This window comes from Oreochromis aureus, linkage group 12, assembly GCF_013358895.1.
Source record: "Oreochromis aureus strain Israel breed Guangdong linkage group 12, ZZ_aureus, whole genome shotgun sequence".
NCBI classification, from domain to species: domain Eukaryota; kingdom Metazoa; phylum Chordata; class Actinopteri; order Cichliformes; family Cichlidae; genus Oreochromis; species Oreochromis aureus.
In genome coordinates, this window is record NC_052953.1 from 33552505 (window position 1) to 33568219 (window position 15715).

General features: G+C 40.1%; 1 protein-coding gene across 1 annotated transcript in view; it reads right to left on the bottom strand.

Moving 5' to 3' along the window:
• Window positions 1–15715, bottom strand: part of unc5db (unc-5 netrin receptor Db) — a 274738-nt gene that overhangs the window by 73514 nt on the left and 185509 nt on the right. Inside the window, exons 9-10 of the mRNA XM_039620435.1 lie at window positions 13090–13275; window positions 9299–9661 (exon numbers count right to left, since the gene is read on the bottom strand). Of these exons, the coding sequence (XP_039476369.1) occupies window positions 9299–9661; window positions 13090–13275 (549 nt within the window). The remainder of the gene's footprint in view (window positions 1–9298; window positions 9662–13089; window positions 13276–15715) is intronic.

A 15715-nucleotide genomic window follows, 5' to 3' on the forward strand; every position in this document is an offset into this window, starting at 1 on the left:
TGAGTACAAAGTGCTACAAAACAGAGCAACAATTTCCATACTGATGAGGGGGAATCAATGACACAAATATGCATTTTAAATAAACTATGAAGTTATTTCTTGTTAGTGAATGAGAAAGATAACAAATTAATGGGTTAGCAAACAAAACTTGTAGAAAAAAAGTGTAGTAAGCAGGCAGAGCTGTGGGAGTTATTGTGACTGAGTTGCACTGGAGTTATTGATAGAATATTTGTATGCAGCTCTTTAACAGTCCCTACAAAATTATAAAACAAATATTTTTTGCAAAAATCAGTTGGATTTTCTTATTTATCGATTTTTTTAAAAGAAGCAACAACAACTAATTAGTGTATTCAAGTAATCAAAATTTAGCCTGCAGTTATGTGTGACTGAAGCAAACAGGCACTGAGTGCTGTTTTAGTATTTCACTTCTGAATTTCAGCCAATTAGCAAACGCATTTTATATATTTATTGGATATTTGTTGGTACAGATAATGTTAGTGAGGGAAACTCCAAAGCCATTTATTGTTTACATGTAAGCTTACATGAAGCTGCTATGAATGAGAAGCAGACAATGACTCTGATCATGTACAAAATAAGTGAAGGTTTTAACTAAGCTAAACCTGTGCTTGTGTTGACACAGCAATCATGTTCATGCACACAGTTTCCAGCACAATGGGGCTCATTTTAAACATGGCTACACAAGTCAGATGTTAAGGGATTTAGCAACAGATCTTTTTGTCATATGATTGTACGCTCTTTAAAAAAACTACACTTTTTTCCCCTTCAGCCACAGAACTGGTTAAAAAAATACTTTTGACCCAAGTCTGTTAAAAAAATTAACCATGTAATTCAACCTCTTATGACCAAACAAAGTAAGAAGCTACTTTTGGCTGCTCTCTCATTTCAGTGTGTGGCTCTGCATTTTTGATGTAAAAGTCCAGACCATTCTTTCAACTGCATTTTCTTTTCTTTTTTGATGACCTATAGTGATGATGGAAAAGTTACTTTAACAATAGCAAAAAAATGATATAAACAATTAAAGAAAAAAATCCCTTCACATTACATTGTGAAAACCCATCAGCTTCCTGCTTTTCTGACCTTAGGATGAATTTGCTGGAACGTCCACCTGACAGGTCCAGACCAGCAAACTATATGCCTATATAAAGGTGCTCAGCCTTGCTGATGATAAAGCTAATCAAGTGTATTTGATCAGCAGCATCTGGCTGCAACATAATTTCATGACTATCAATCAATTTTTATTCAGTCAATCTTTATGTCCATAAAAACAAAACAAATCACATACAATAACACAAAAACAAGAGAAAAACAAATAAAAATACACCCAAATCACCTTCCTGCAACTATACCAGTGTCTCCACAATGAAGAGTGATAACCTGTGGTGCCAAACCTTGTATCTGCTTCATATGCCTGCAAATAGATTTATCAATGAGATTTGTTAATAAAACTTTAAATGTAGTGGCTCCAGCAGTTACAAACATCTCACTTGCACTGAGCCATCTCAGTTTATTCAGTAATAACCTCAAAGCCTCAATAAAAGCTACATGAAGTTTAAACTTGTTTTCCTATAATTCGTCCAAAGGCCTTTCGTATACAAAGGTGAACAATATGTTCTGAATGAAGAAATGGTCTCTCTATCGACATATGCATTAAATTTACCTAAGAGGTATGCACACTTCATCCAGCATTTCCATTAAATATCATCATCATCTGACATTTGATGTGAGACGTCCAAGATATCCGACAGTAAAATGATTATCTGACAATTTCAACTCTGGAAATCTTTGATCTTTGGAAATCTTTTGATATTTGTTCCTTACTTGGTTCTGCAAATCTACAGCACTCTTTTACAGACATTGTATCTGATATCATGTTAAACGTCGTACAGTAAGGAGAACGTATGTGAAAGACTAAAGACAACAAGATCATCTGTATACATAAAATGGGTCAATAAAATACCATGCATCCCATATAGGCTCTCAATTTCTTTGACAAATCATCAACATAAACACTGAAAAGAATTGGGGACAAAATTTCTCCTTGTCCAACACCATCACTCACTCCAAACAGGGCTGAAATGCAACAGCTTGCAATGTCTGCTTGTCTTTTACAGTTAAACCAGAAATTTCATGATGTATTTGGCACCCCTCCTTGACTCAGCTTAGCAAGTAACTTTATAATTTACACACTTAAAAGCTTTGGAGGCATTGATAAAAACACATAAAAAGTGATGAATTCTGTCTTATATATTGGTTTAAAGTTTATTTCAAAGAATATATACAAAAATCAGCACCATGCTTGAGTTTAAAGCCAAAGTGATTATAAGTGAAGTTAATGAACATATGTAATCTATGGAGCCAGTTTCTTTCTAAAACTTTTGATGTTGTCTTCACTAATAGTGTTGGCCTGTAGTTATCATGACTGCTGACTTTCCTAGCCTAATCCTTAATGATCGGCACTAACAGAACAGATAACACTGGGTCTGGCAACAAGCCATGGATCATGCAACCAGTAAAACAGATGGAAAGAAATGGATGCCAGCTTATTACTGGCATGTTTAAGATGTTCAGCAAAAATATGGTCTAACCACATGCTTTTTTATCTGGTAGCTCAAGCATTGCTTGATATACCTCATGTGCCATAATGACCATGTACAGAATAACATTTGCAAAATATATTGCTATTTATTTTTGTTGGTGAATCATGAAAATATCCACGTATGCGCTGAAAATTAAGGGAAAAACAGAAATGTTAAAAAGCGCCTAAAGAGGTAAACATCCTTTGTTAGGAAAGATCTAGGAATTGTGGGGAAAATATGAAGATGAGTGGCCAGTGGGTCACAATGAGTAAAACCTGTTTCTCTGTAAACAAAACTGAAGTTTTTCAGTAAAATGTGTAGGAGGTTGTTATTCCTACATAATCTGAGTAAACACTGTTATTTTTTCCCCTGAGGTCTTAGTAGTCTAAGAGCTTAGCTGATCAGCCTGAATATACACAAATGGCTACAGAAAATAAGTGACTGAATCAATATGTGATTTAAGTAAAGCTGTAAACATTTCTTTCTTTTCACTCTGATCTCCCAGCCAGCTACACAACAGCTTTGAAAAAGCAAGTGGATTTTTTTCACAGCATGTCAAAAGATCAACACTGCCCATCCTCTGTTGCTTCACACTATTCATCTGCCGCAGTGTGAATGGCAGAGCATTCACACTGAAGTGCAGCGAGCATATAAAGGCCCTGCTTTACAAATAAGAGGTTCAGAGGAGCAGCGAGGGAGATGACAGATAAAGGGTTTTGGCAGCTTTATGGAAAGTGTGTATTTGTAATAACTTGGCCATGTCTGAAATGGGCATTCTTTAGAGTTTGTCTGTGTTTAATAAAGCTGTGTTTCACATGTTGGGGAGCTTGCGCTGGTGGTAGGAAGAGTCAATTGCAACTGTCTTTCTTGAGTAGTTAAATGCCTTGCTGTAAGAGTTCTCATTACCCAATTAGACAAAAATAAAAATAAAAAATCTCACTAGCCAACAATGGCCATTTAATGTGAAAGCTCTGTACTGTGGAAACACTGAAAAGCAGTTTTCTTTTTTTACTATACTGTGAAATTCATTTTGTGCATGGTTGAGACAAACTGGCCCCTTCATAGGTAGCCTGAGTTTCTCAACGTTTTGCTCATGACAAATGGATGGCGGCAGAGTGACAGGTGGGTTGGTTCTGTGTCTGTAGTGATTTGGACATTGTTTAAAAAGGAGCTGAGCCTTAGGGGATACCGATGCTAGGCACGGTTACCTCGCACTGTGCACCATTGTACCTACTCACCACTCCTCCACGGCCACTTCATGGCCCAAGTGCACTTCACTTTGTCTCAGCATCTCAACTCATCCCTCTTATCCGCTCTTTCTCTCTCTCTCTCACACACATTTGCACCCTTGAAACGTGATCTTGCAGAGCACCAGGTTTGTGATTTTTATGACTTAATTAGGGAAGCAGTGAGACACGATCTGCTCAGATGTTTGTAAATTACTTAATGTGACTTTTACAGAGGCAGACGTAGATGAAGATGACTGGAGTTCTGTGATTTGGTGCAGACATTGATTACATAACATAGAACAACTGAACCACACCCAGGTCCACCAGATCCCAGTTCACTTAACTGCATCGAGGCACAGCATGGAATGATCACACTAGTCACACGTACTGGAGTGTGGGGGGTCAAATGTGTTTGGGCACGGTATGAATCATCTAGTGTTCGTATACACTTGCAGTGAAGTTCTCAGTTTACCAGTCAATCTACGTTCCCATCCTCACATCCCACTCAAGAACAGAGTAAGAAGCTCAGAACGTAACTGCTGCTCTGGATGGGATGTTAAGGGATCTGAGCTGGACGTCACCTGGAGCCCTCTCTGGTGAGGTATTTTGGAAGCATTCAATTGAGATGCCACAAGCTAGATAGACCACAGGCAGGTAGATGTCTACTGTAAAGGGATGATCCCTCTTTCCAGGGAATTCTATGGGATTGTTCAGCACTGGGATTCACAATATTTCAACATAAAGAATGTCTCCTGCAGAGCAAGTATTTCATGTTGTCTGTAATTGTATTGTTGTGAGGCTAGTGAGTTTCTTCAAGACCATTTTAGACCCCTAACCATGAAATCATTGCCAGAAAATTCAAATTATTTGAAAATGAAGTGTTTAGAGAATTTAAAAAGATTCATTACACATTAATTAGAATATATGACTTTTAATTTGCATCATATTTGCTAAATCCAATACATATGTATTGTGCTATTTTTTCAGATTTTGGTGCAGAAAAAAGTCACACAGAATATGCAGAAGTCTCAAAAACTCACAAAAAATGTATATATCAAACATAATACACTAGGATATAAGGGGCTGATGTGCTTTAGAGTCAGTCAGCACTAAAGGGTTTAGGAAGCCTAATATATGAAAATTCTGTGATTTGTAAGAAATAATTTCCAGACAAGCTGAAAAGCTGAAAGCATCTCCTGATGTCTAGAAACATTGAAGCAAATCAAATGTCAAACATGCAAGAACATAGTGTCATAAATGTGGGACTTTGAAAAAATTCTGTTAAATGTCAAGACAAAGTCATTCTAACTACACCATGAGTCTGACACATAGTGAACGGTTAATGTAGCTAATAAACAGGCTACAATAGCTACACAGCTGTAGGATTTATACTCAGCTTCATTGCAAATGCTTCATGGTTAACTTTTGTGTCCTTAGGTAGGTTAAAGCTCCATCCACAAACACAGTAAGGTTTTCTGCCTTAATAATTTTGTACTTCTATCTGGAAAGAATTGTTTCTAATTAATCAGGTTCCATATTAGTTTTTAAAAACAAATAAACAAACTCCAAGCTCTTCTAGCTACCAAAATAAATTGCTTAAGTATGATAGTAACTTGTGCAAATGTTAAGCTAACACTATCTCAAATAATTCTGAGACTCATAGTTTTTGTTCATTTAGAAAGTTTAAACAATCAAAAGTACCTTTAAAGTGATTAAGAGTGCTTCCTTAAGCTTCATGGCCACTGTGAAAGGATTTATTTCTTTGGTAGAAAATAGTTACAACTACTGAAAATGCTGAAAGTGGGGTTTGTGAATTATCCAGAGTAATTTAGGACATTGTTTTCAAAGACAGAATCAGCTGCACGGTCTTTCGTTTCTAATGAAATTTTAATTAATTCTTCAAAGCTGCAAGTCCCCTGCTTTTGTGTGGGAGATGTAGTGTGAATCCACTCCTTAAAAATGGCTGAACAGATGTAAGGAACGTTGCTATTTTGGTTTGTATCACTAAGGTGACTGGAGAGCTCCAGTAATCTGCAGTGAAGTGCTGCGTATGGCTGCCTGTTCAGTCTAATGAACAGCAGTCCCTGCAGACACACCGTGCGAGTTCTGCTCTTGATAGCAAAGACTTCTCCACACAGACCTTCAGCCTGAAAGACGACCGCAGGAGGCTGATTTCACTTTGCCTCTCCATGCAGGCCGAAGGACACCACCGTGTATATGGGAGGACCACAGAAGAGGGCTGTAAGTGCAGTGGTTGGCACAGTTCACGCAGACTCCTCCAGCCATTTGTGTTGGCAGGACATGATGACAGCGTGACCCCCGTTTGCCTGAGAGAGCCCACGAGGACGTGGAGGAATAACAAACAGCTACCTGCCTTGGCAACAGCACAGATGGATCTTAGCAACAGCTTACAGGGTCTAAGGAGCGTGTTCGTGTACTAATAGTTGTCATATACTAATGATATGTGCCATTTGTTTAGAACAAACTTTGACAAGGTGATTTACATGATCATTTTCTTTGTCCTTTCCAACTGATGACTTTTTATATATATATTCAACATCGATTCAGGAAACATCTATTTGTAAATCTGTGTGTATATAGCATGTTTCTTTATAGGTATAGCTGTAGGTAGAGCACAAGCCCTGCATTTAATTTCGCTTATAAATCAATTAAGTTTTATACTCAAAGTATTCTACAAAAGTAGTCAGTTGAAAATTAATGAGTTTGAGGGTAAATAAATAATTCACAGGAGGGCTTTTAGTGACCAACGTGGCTTCGGGTTTTGCTGTAGGTTTTCAGTGTCATGGTGGTGGGATAGTTCCCACGGGGGAACACAGACAGGCTAACATATGAATGGCTGGGCAACTAAGCCTTGCAATTGCTGACCTTTTATAAAATTTGCAAGCAAACCTATTTAGTAGTTTGAATGATTTTATATTTGCTGTTTGCTTGCTCTCATGTTAGTACTGCCAGGGTTGCCACAGGAGCAATACATTAAAGAAAGACATTAATTTAACACAAATACCAAACAACAGCTAGATCTTCTCTTGATGTAATGATGGGGCACTGACGCTGATAAGCCTGTTAAGTGACACGGTCAGCATTTCTGCCAGCCTTGCCTCCGGGCTTTAAATGGACTTTATTTATAGCACTTTTTCCAGTGCACTCATACAGTGCTTTATAATTCTATACATATTGTACACTGCTTTTCCTATTATGCACACTCACCGGCTACTGCTTTGGCTACAGCAGCTGTGTCGATTTCAGCTTTTATTATATGTTTTTACCTTCGGTGGATTTTTCATATAGTTTGTTTGTTTTTTCATTTAAATTCAGCGACTGCTGCCAGTCCATATTTGTGATCGTTCATATGATACCAACACCCCCTTTTAATCTGAACATGATCACAGCTAGAAACCCTAGATTCATGTGGCCACTCCTGGCTTTGTTACACCAGAATAGAACAGCAACCTGTTTGCAGCTAGGAAAAATTGATGGTTGATTACAATTAATTTCTTCACATTCAGGAACCAGCTGCAAGTAGTTGCAGGGATTCCTTTCAGTCTCAAGGTGATTGTACACATCAGCTGGTGGGAGGCAACCTGTCTCCAAACTATCATGGGGCAACCTGAATGCAATCTCGTTTGGACAAAGACTGGCAAAGGTTTGAATATAATCTTGTCTAATTTATAAATGCAGATGGATTGCCAACACACATCAATCAATCTGAGTCCATCTGCGCCAATGAGTGCAATTTGTCTGCGACATGTCTCTTTGCAACAGAGGACTTAACTCAACAGCTTGCCAACTGATTGTATAGTAGTGGTTGGTAGTATTAGGTAGGATTGAGGTTAGGGTTAGCACATATTATGACTCTGACTTCAGAGGTTTAATGCGAACTTCGGCATATGTAGATGGCAACAGATTTGTGATTTTCGCCCATTTATCACAGTTAATTGCCATATTATCACAGACAGATTGCATGTAATTGCCAGCTTGACCCCATTCAGTCACAAATCTGCTCTCAGTCTGCCATCAGACGGACTCCGCCTTATTGCTGTTTTATTGCTGTCTCGACGCACCAGAGTCACTTTGAAACAACTGACTGTGAGTGGTCACTTGTTCATTGCAGTCGCCAACAATTTTTTTCCAGTGTGACTGTAGCATAAAAAGTTTAAAAGATGGATAATGGAAACATTTTATCCTTAGACAACAGAAACTTTAACTCCTCAATGTATTTCTCTGAAACAATACTCTGGAGAAATGCAAAAAAAAAAGCTTAATATTCTGGGGAGTCTGGAGTTTAGGAGTGAGTTGGTCTTTCAAGCTATTCAAGCTATTTCTGTCTGATCTTGCAGTGACTTGAGTCAGAGAGACACGGCAGACCTCAACTGGTCACAGCTTAGAGTCTTTCATAAGTAGGGATGGGCCAGCGACCGGCTTCCCAAAGCAAAATGTAGAATCTATTCTTGTGCATAAATTCGTGTGTATGCTAATGGCTGTTCTGTGACTGTGGACCTTTCAGTTGGAACAGTATGGGCTGCCTGTTCTCTGGATTCTTTCTTTTGCCATGCAAGCCAGAGAGCTCTCTGCTCCTATTAGTCAATGTCACAAAACAAATTGTGGAGATTGTCATAGGAGGTCGAGAGAAGGTAAAAATATCAGTTCTGGCGGGCTTGTCTTTTTGTTAGAATGTCACGAGGTGTCTAAGACGTGGCTTCGGTGGTTGTCAGCTATGATATGCTACAGGGGATAAAACAATTGCCCTATGCTTATTTTTGGACCCACTGCTCTACATCTTCTCAGCTTCCACTGTGTAGTCTGAACTTGGCATTGCATCTGCATTATGTGTACACTTTCTATCTCGGCTTGAGAACATGTGATGCGTATTTGGGAAGCCCCAGACGATGCTGAGTCACTTTTACTGTCAAGAGATTAATCTTTCACACTAAACTGACAGACACATCGCATCTTTTATTTCCCCTCTGTGAGCCACTGACCTCTGAGAAACACCCTAGCTGCTTCGTACAACAAGAAATACAGCGTTCTAAGAGTCTTTAACTTCAAGTTCAATCAGCAGTAACCTGTAAATCCTGCTTTATAGTTTCTGATTCGATCGATGGTTTGTTATACTTTTACTGTGTCACACTAGGATTTTTTCTTTTTCATGATACGTTGATATGGTGGTCCCTGAATACACTTTGGTTAAGACAGTAATAATTTTCTGTTTTAAAAGAAAGCTAAAATGGTTGCTGATTGCTGATGTGGACCTGTTTCTAAGCAGTCCTGCCCACCTTCTAGAGAATCACTCTGCTGTTTGTCTTAATGAACTGCAAAAAAGAAAGACTATGCTTTCAATACGCACAGATGAAGCAAAAAAACCAAAAAAAAAAAAAGAAAAGCAAAAAAACCGGTGGAAAATTATGGTTATGGTTTTGCATGATAGTCCAACAACTTTTCTGTAAAGCTCACCTGTGTTTGGCACAACCAGCCTCCCTCCATGGTGACCAAACACACCGGTGGTCCTCAGCGGCTCTTTGCAGGAGCTGAAGGGCCCATTGAGGGTAAGCAGGCCCTTCTTCCTTCTGTCCATGGTGCTGCAATAGTCCCGGCTCAGATCTCGCGGGAAGGTCTCAGCTGGAGCTTTGGCGTGAAACTCCGCCCTCTCGGCCACACCTAGTGAAACCATAAAGGAGCTCTGAACTTTGACCTTGATGTCTGGCAGGGGGTCAAAGAGCTCTTTATCTGTGCTGTCCTGGAAGCAGAGGGGAGTGCTGTATGTCCGGCCCACTGTTAAGTCTGGCTGCATGGAGGAGTTGAGAAGCAACGGGTTTCCTACAGAGATGGAAAGACAGCACACAAGTCACCTAGAAGCCCTGCTCACAAGGGACCTGTATTATTCAGGGAACTCATTTAACTAATGAATCAAAGCCCTACCTAAACAGCACTCACATGGGATAATGAAATTCACTGTTGTCCCAGATACAACTAAACAAGGTCAAGATTGTACCATTCTGGTATTTTTTTAATGCCTTGATTTAGGAAAGCAAAAAAAAAAGAAAAAATTCAAAGATGTTTAAAAGCTGGAAAACATCTTACTTTGCATGGATTAAATATTATCCAGGCTCTCTGTCTGCAGCACAGTGCAGCAGAGTACATTCAACTGAGTTGTCATTTCACCCCCCCAAAAAAGAAAAAAATATTAAAATCAGCTTTAATATTTAAAATTAATACAAATATCTGGATGTCACCAGATAGCATTGATTCAGGTCAGTTCAGGTTTAAAGGCCACATCTCCTGAAAATTCTTGCAGCTGACCAATGAAACTCCAGCAGCAATTAAAACAACATGCCCGGGCAGGCAGCCGCTACATCAGAGGTAAGGGAGCACAACCTGGACAGAAGGTCCAGGGCTCTGAGCCACGGTCAGAGCGTTAGATTTAATTACCAAGCACACCCACAGCTTGATCTCCATAATCCATCTGCTGGAGTCAGCTCCTCTGGACACCCAGTTGTCTTCCTGAAGGACAGGAGGGAGGGCCACGAGGATCTATGTGACCGCTCTGTAAATGAGGGGAGTCCTTCATCTCCCAGCATGAACCCAGCAGCAGCCTACGGAGGGAGGTGAGAGGGAGGCGTCTTCATCTGTGACCATTAGATGTGACGACGCTGCCAAACAGAGCAAGGAGCACGCCGCATCGATTTGGCAGACGTGCCGCGCCCCTCGATGAGCCAGCCAAGATAACAGTGAAGTCATTGAGTCCTTGCTGCCCAGCTGTTGCCAGGCGAGGGGTGCAAAGCAGGAGGCTAATGTTGTTTTATTTTTAGGGAAGTCATTAATTACCTGGTATGTGATTTGTGATGAGCATTTTGGAGTGTGTGTTGCTTTTCCACTTATTCTTTCAAAACTTTATCCCTTATTTTTTTCTTTTACAGGTAAAAGGTTGCTGGTTTAATTCCAGGAGGAGATATAAATCCCTTTTAGGATGATGGCAGGAAGAGTAACCTGAGTACCCTGTACCCTGAGCAAAGGTGTGTACACTTGAAAAATTACCACTGTTTTTGTGAAACATGGTCAGTTCTGTTAGTGTTAGAATATGTTAGTGAATCAGTTTCTGTATCAACAGCTTGTGGTTGCTACACCTACAATGTGCATACTGCCATGTCCGTATTTGTCTTTATAAGGAAACAGGTTGTCGTGAAAGAGAAGCCTGCACTGCTAAGGGGGGAAACAACAAACAAAAAATCAAAAAGCAGGAGAAAGTCAGCTGAAAAACTGAAACAATAAAGTCCAAAAAGAGAGCCAGAAAACGAGTATCGGACTGACATAACAAAAAAACAAAAAACCCAAAAAATACCATCAAGCATTTTTTTCCATCTAACATTTGGCATTTTTATTACCAAAAAACGTCTAATGGGTTGTCTGCACTGTTGGTTTTTTTGTGTTTTGTTAAATACAAGAAAATGATAGATTTTCTCCTCCACAGTTTGAATATGGTGTCATACTCTCCTCACCATGTGGCAAAAGCACGAACAGATGTTCATGAAGTAAATATTACAAAACTATATATTGTTACAAAATCTTCACAAGCTCTTTGAGTGCTCAGATAAAGTAGAAAAGCGATATATAAGAACCAGTCCATTTACCATTTACAGTTCTGCTCACAGCACACCAGTGTGCCTCTGTGTACCATATGGAAACCACTGCAGTATACTGTATTAATATCATTGCAGATTTAACATACTTTATCATTCACCACTCTCACGCCTGCATTCCAAATGACAAAGCACCAGCACATATGATGCGGGTAACATTACCTGGTAATTGCCACTAAAGATGATGTTCCCAAAGAAATGGATAAAAAAGATGCATTTTTCATTTCAAGTGAACCCACGGGCGGCTCTGCTGATATTCTGGCTCTTGGTCAGAGCCGCACTCTGGTGGACATTACCCCGCTGCAGCTGACATTCGATCACTGCTAAATTTTCTCCCCTCCGGTCGAGTGGAGAATGATCTGATTATCGCTTGAGTGTGCATCTTTAAGAATGGCGCAGCGAAAATGGAATGGCAGTGGTGAGATGAGAGAAGTTAATGAAATGTACCTCAGGTTGAATACCTTGAGGGATAGGTTTGGAATTGGGCTTCTGATTAAAAATCACTCAGAAGGAGAAGTAATGCACAGAGACAGGGTCAGGTCCAAAGACTCATTCTGCACTCTGATAGCAGAGAGCCATCCGAAAGCATTTAAGAACTTCTTAAAAGTGTTTACATTTTTTTTTCTTGCTAGTAATTACTGGGCATGAAAATGCTATTAAGATACAATTAAACAAAGACTTTGTAAGGTCTTTCCATCCTCAAGGAAGCATTTAATTTCTTGCCATGTTTATAAAAAGGATTGTAAAACTTTAACAATGCAATCATGGAACGTGCAGGCCTGTATAAAATGCCTCCACAACTTCCTTCAAAACAAACTGTGGGAAAGAGATGTGGAAGAAGGTGTTCTACATTTCAATAGAAAATGGAAAGGAGTGATTGTGGCTGGTCGAGGGCACAGCAGGCAGGCCGTACGGAGAACTGGCCTATTTAAATAGATTGATGACCTGCTGAATGTAGACCTGGTGTTTTGTCTCGCACCTTTCCAATGCCATGACAACGGGTGGGGGATTAGACCGGCTCCCTAGGCCTTGGAGTTGCTGTAGGGTATAGTGTAGGCCCCTGATGGGACTCCTCACCGATGCACTGAGGATGAATCACCTGTCAGCGCCATGGCTATCACATGCACTAACCCAGAAGTGTTAGGAACGGTCATGTGGATGCCTGTAGCGAGGCTGTCTGAGATGGCCACAGTCGTATAAGCAACAAAAGTTACCGCTGCACCCAACAGAAATTGAATTGATCTTCACTGTTCCATACCCATCAGTGGCTTAGGCCAGTGTAATCTGATGGAGAATATTGGTTGCCTGACATTCAAATGTGTGGTCTGCAGGGAGGAGGGGTGGTAGCATAGGTGTCTATCAGAGATTGATTATCTACCACTTCACAATAACAGAGGAGCAGGTCTGTCAAAATAGAAGGACTAGTTCTTTCGCTGATTATGGAGGTATAAATCCTAAGCAGATAGGGAGGCTGCACAGCATTCTGCTTGATGCAAACAAATGCCATCAATCACCTGGTGGCCCTGTCAGAAAGGTCTGTGATGATGCTGCCGTTTGGCCTTGTGGTCGCTGTCTCGTGTCAACATGCTGTCGAAGGCACTCTCTTACCTTGTCTGGTGTTCTTGAAGTTGAAAGACTGGAAACCCCCGGTGAGCGCAGAGGAGTCAATAACGTCCACGCCGTACTCGCTGTGATTTTTCCTGTACAGCATGACAGCCACCACAAGGATTGCAACGGTGATTATGCCGGCTCCAAGGCCTGAGTACAAAGCCACATCATTGGAGCTCTCCATACCTGAGACACAAGACACACAAAAACAGGCTACCTTCAATTCTCATATTCCTGAAGAAGCACTTCAAGTAATGGCCTAGGGGAATAGGACAAAAAAATAATGGCCAGGCACTCAATGTCCATTTATGTTGCTCAAATTCAACATAATTTAATTTAATTTAATTTAATTTAATTTAATTCATTAAAGCATGGGAATTGCCATTTTAGGTACTCTAAACAATGTTTAAAAAGAGCAATGCCACTGTGACTGTGGGTCAAGGCTACATTAGATACTGTCCAACACATACCTGAAACAATCTCAAACTAAACTGTGGGCAGCATAGTTGTATTGTGGGTAATCATAACACCTACAGTGTTAGGATTCAAAAAGATGAGAAATGCTTGGAATATAATGTTCTGCTGCAATAATCTGACACTTTTCTTGTCCAATACTGAATAGGTCAGCAAAATTCAACATTTTTTTGGACATTAAAAGCTTTTAATTTCAGAGGCTGAAAGAATCATTCATTAAAGGCCATGCTTCAGTCTAATGGAACTGGAGCTCAGCGTCAGCTATAAAAGTAAACAAATTGAGAAAAATGGAGAAACTACTTTGGTAGTGACAACTTTAGCAAGCAAATAAGGCTAGGTTAACCGGCCAGCTGAATTGCTGAGTGTTGATGATTTTATCAACGAATTCACCCAAACCTCCAAACCTAATCTATGTAACTCACTGTAGCTATCCAAATTTAGTACTTTATCAACTAACATCCCACACAGCAAGCAGGTCTGGCCCGGATCTGCTATCAAGCCGGCACTGCTGGCTGACTTCTTGCATGTAAAGACATATGTCATCCAGATATGGGCTGGGCCTGGCATAGATGGCACTGTTTATGTGATGGCATGCCATATCTGGCTCGATTGTGGTTTGGTTTATGTGGCCCAGGCTCATAGAAAACAGGTCTTCCCCGGATCTGGCATCAAGCTGGCACTTCTGACTGACCGCTGTCATGTCAGGGTGTATGTCAACCAGATGTGCGCCAGGTCTGGCAATGATGCCACTGTTTATGTTCCTATTTTCCTATTTTAGTTAGAAGACCCAAATGCCATGTTGCAATACTATACTGCTATGGTAGCCTAAATTTCAAATACAGGTTTGACAGGTTTGTGAGTGTACACTTTGTCCAAAACCTAGTGACGGTTTACTCATTTTTGCCAGTGGGTGGCTGTAGCTCAGGAGGTAGAGCAGGTCACCTACTGATCGGAAGGTTAGTGGTTCGATATCTGGCTCCTCCAGTCTGCATGTCAAGAGTGTGAATGAGTATGAATGTACTCAGGAAGTACTCAGTTTAGAGAAAGTGTGTAATTCGGTGAATGTGGCATGTTGTATAAAGCACTTTGAGTAATCCAGAGAGAGTAGAAAAGCCCTATGTAAGAATCAGTCTATTTGCTGTCCGAACAGAGTCTCGTCATGTTACTTTTGCACTGTTTTGCATGTTCTGGCACATGTTGTTATTACATGGCTTGATTAAGGTACACATTAGGCGGACATCTGGGGGCAGAGCTGAAACTGTTCTGGGCCAGCACAGGGCCAGCAGTGTGTCTCCAACTGGCCCATGTGTGGGCCACATCTGGCAAACCTGATCTGGGCCACCAAAGGGCCAACACTCTTTGCGGTATGTGGGCCATGTGTAAGCACATTGTGTGGGTCAGATCTGGGCCATACCAATTTTCCTATGTGGGATTAGGAACAGACAATAACCAGACTCTCACAGCTAGCTAGGTTTAAGCTAGCTAGCTATAAATAGCTTGAATTTTCACAAAATCATATCTGTAATATAATCATTTAATAGTGTTAAAAAAAAATAAGACTAACATTTAGATTCTGCAAACTCTTTTTGTGCTATTATACTGAGGGATACAGTATGTGCAATGTTCTTCTAGTTGTTGTAGACCTACATTGTACAAGTACACCATGATAGTGTAGATCAGCACCATCTAATATACGTCTTATCACTCTCACTCTTTTATCCAATGTTACCTTGCAGTGTAGTGCCACAAGCAAGGAACAACATGATGACCACAGCTCACTTAACAATTAATACCAAGGTTACACACAACTCCTTTAAGACTGTAATGTAAATAATTTTATCAGCCACATTTTATTCAGTTGCAGGATATAATTTCAGTTTTAATATTATTTTTCTGTAAATGAATCACTTTACCTAAACAGAAAGAAGCTGACTCAGTGAAAGGCTTTTTCCTTAATGTTGTGCAAAAAAGAGCATAGTCTTTGTTGTGATAATAGAGACCCACAGAGAGTGAAGATGAAATAGAGAAAACAGTGGAGAAAATGATGTTATTATGTAGACATACAAGAGATGTGTTACAATGGGTTAGTATGAAAATAAAGCAAGGAGGAAATGAGGTATGACATCCAATATTCACATGGCAGCTAGAGAAG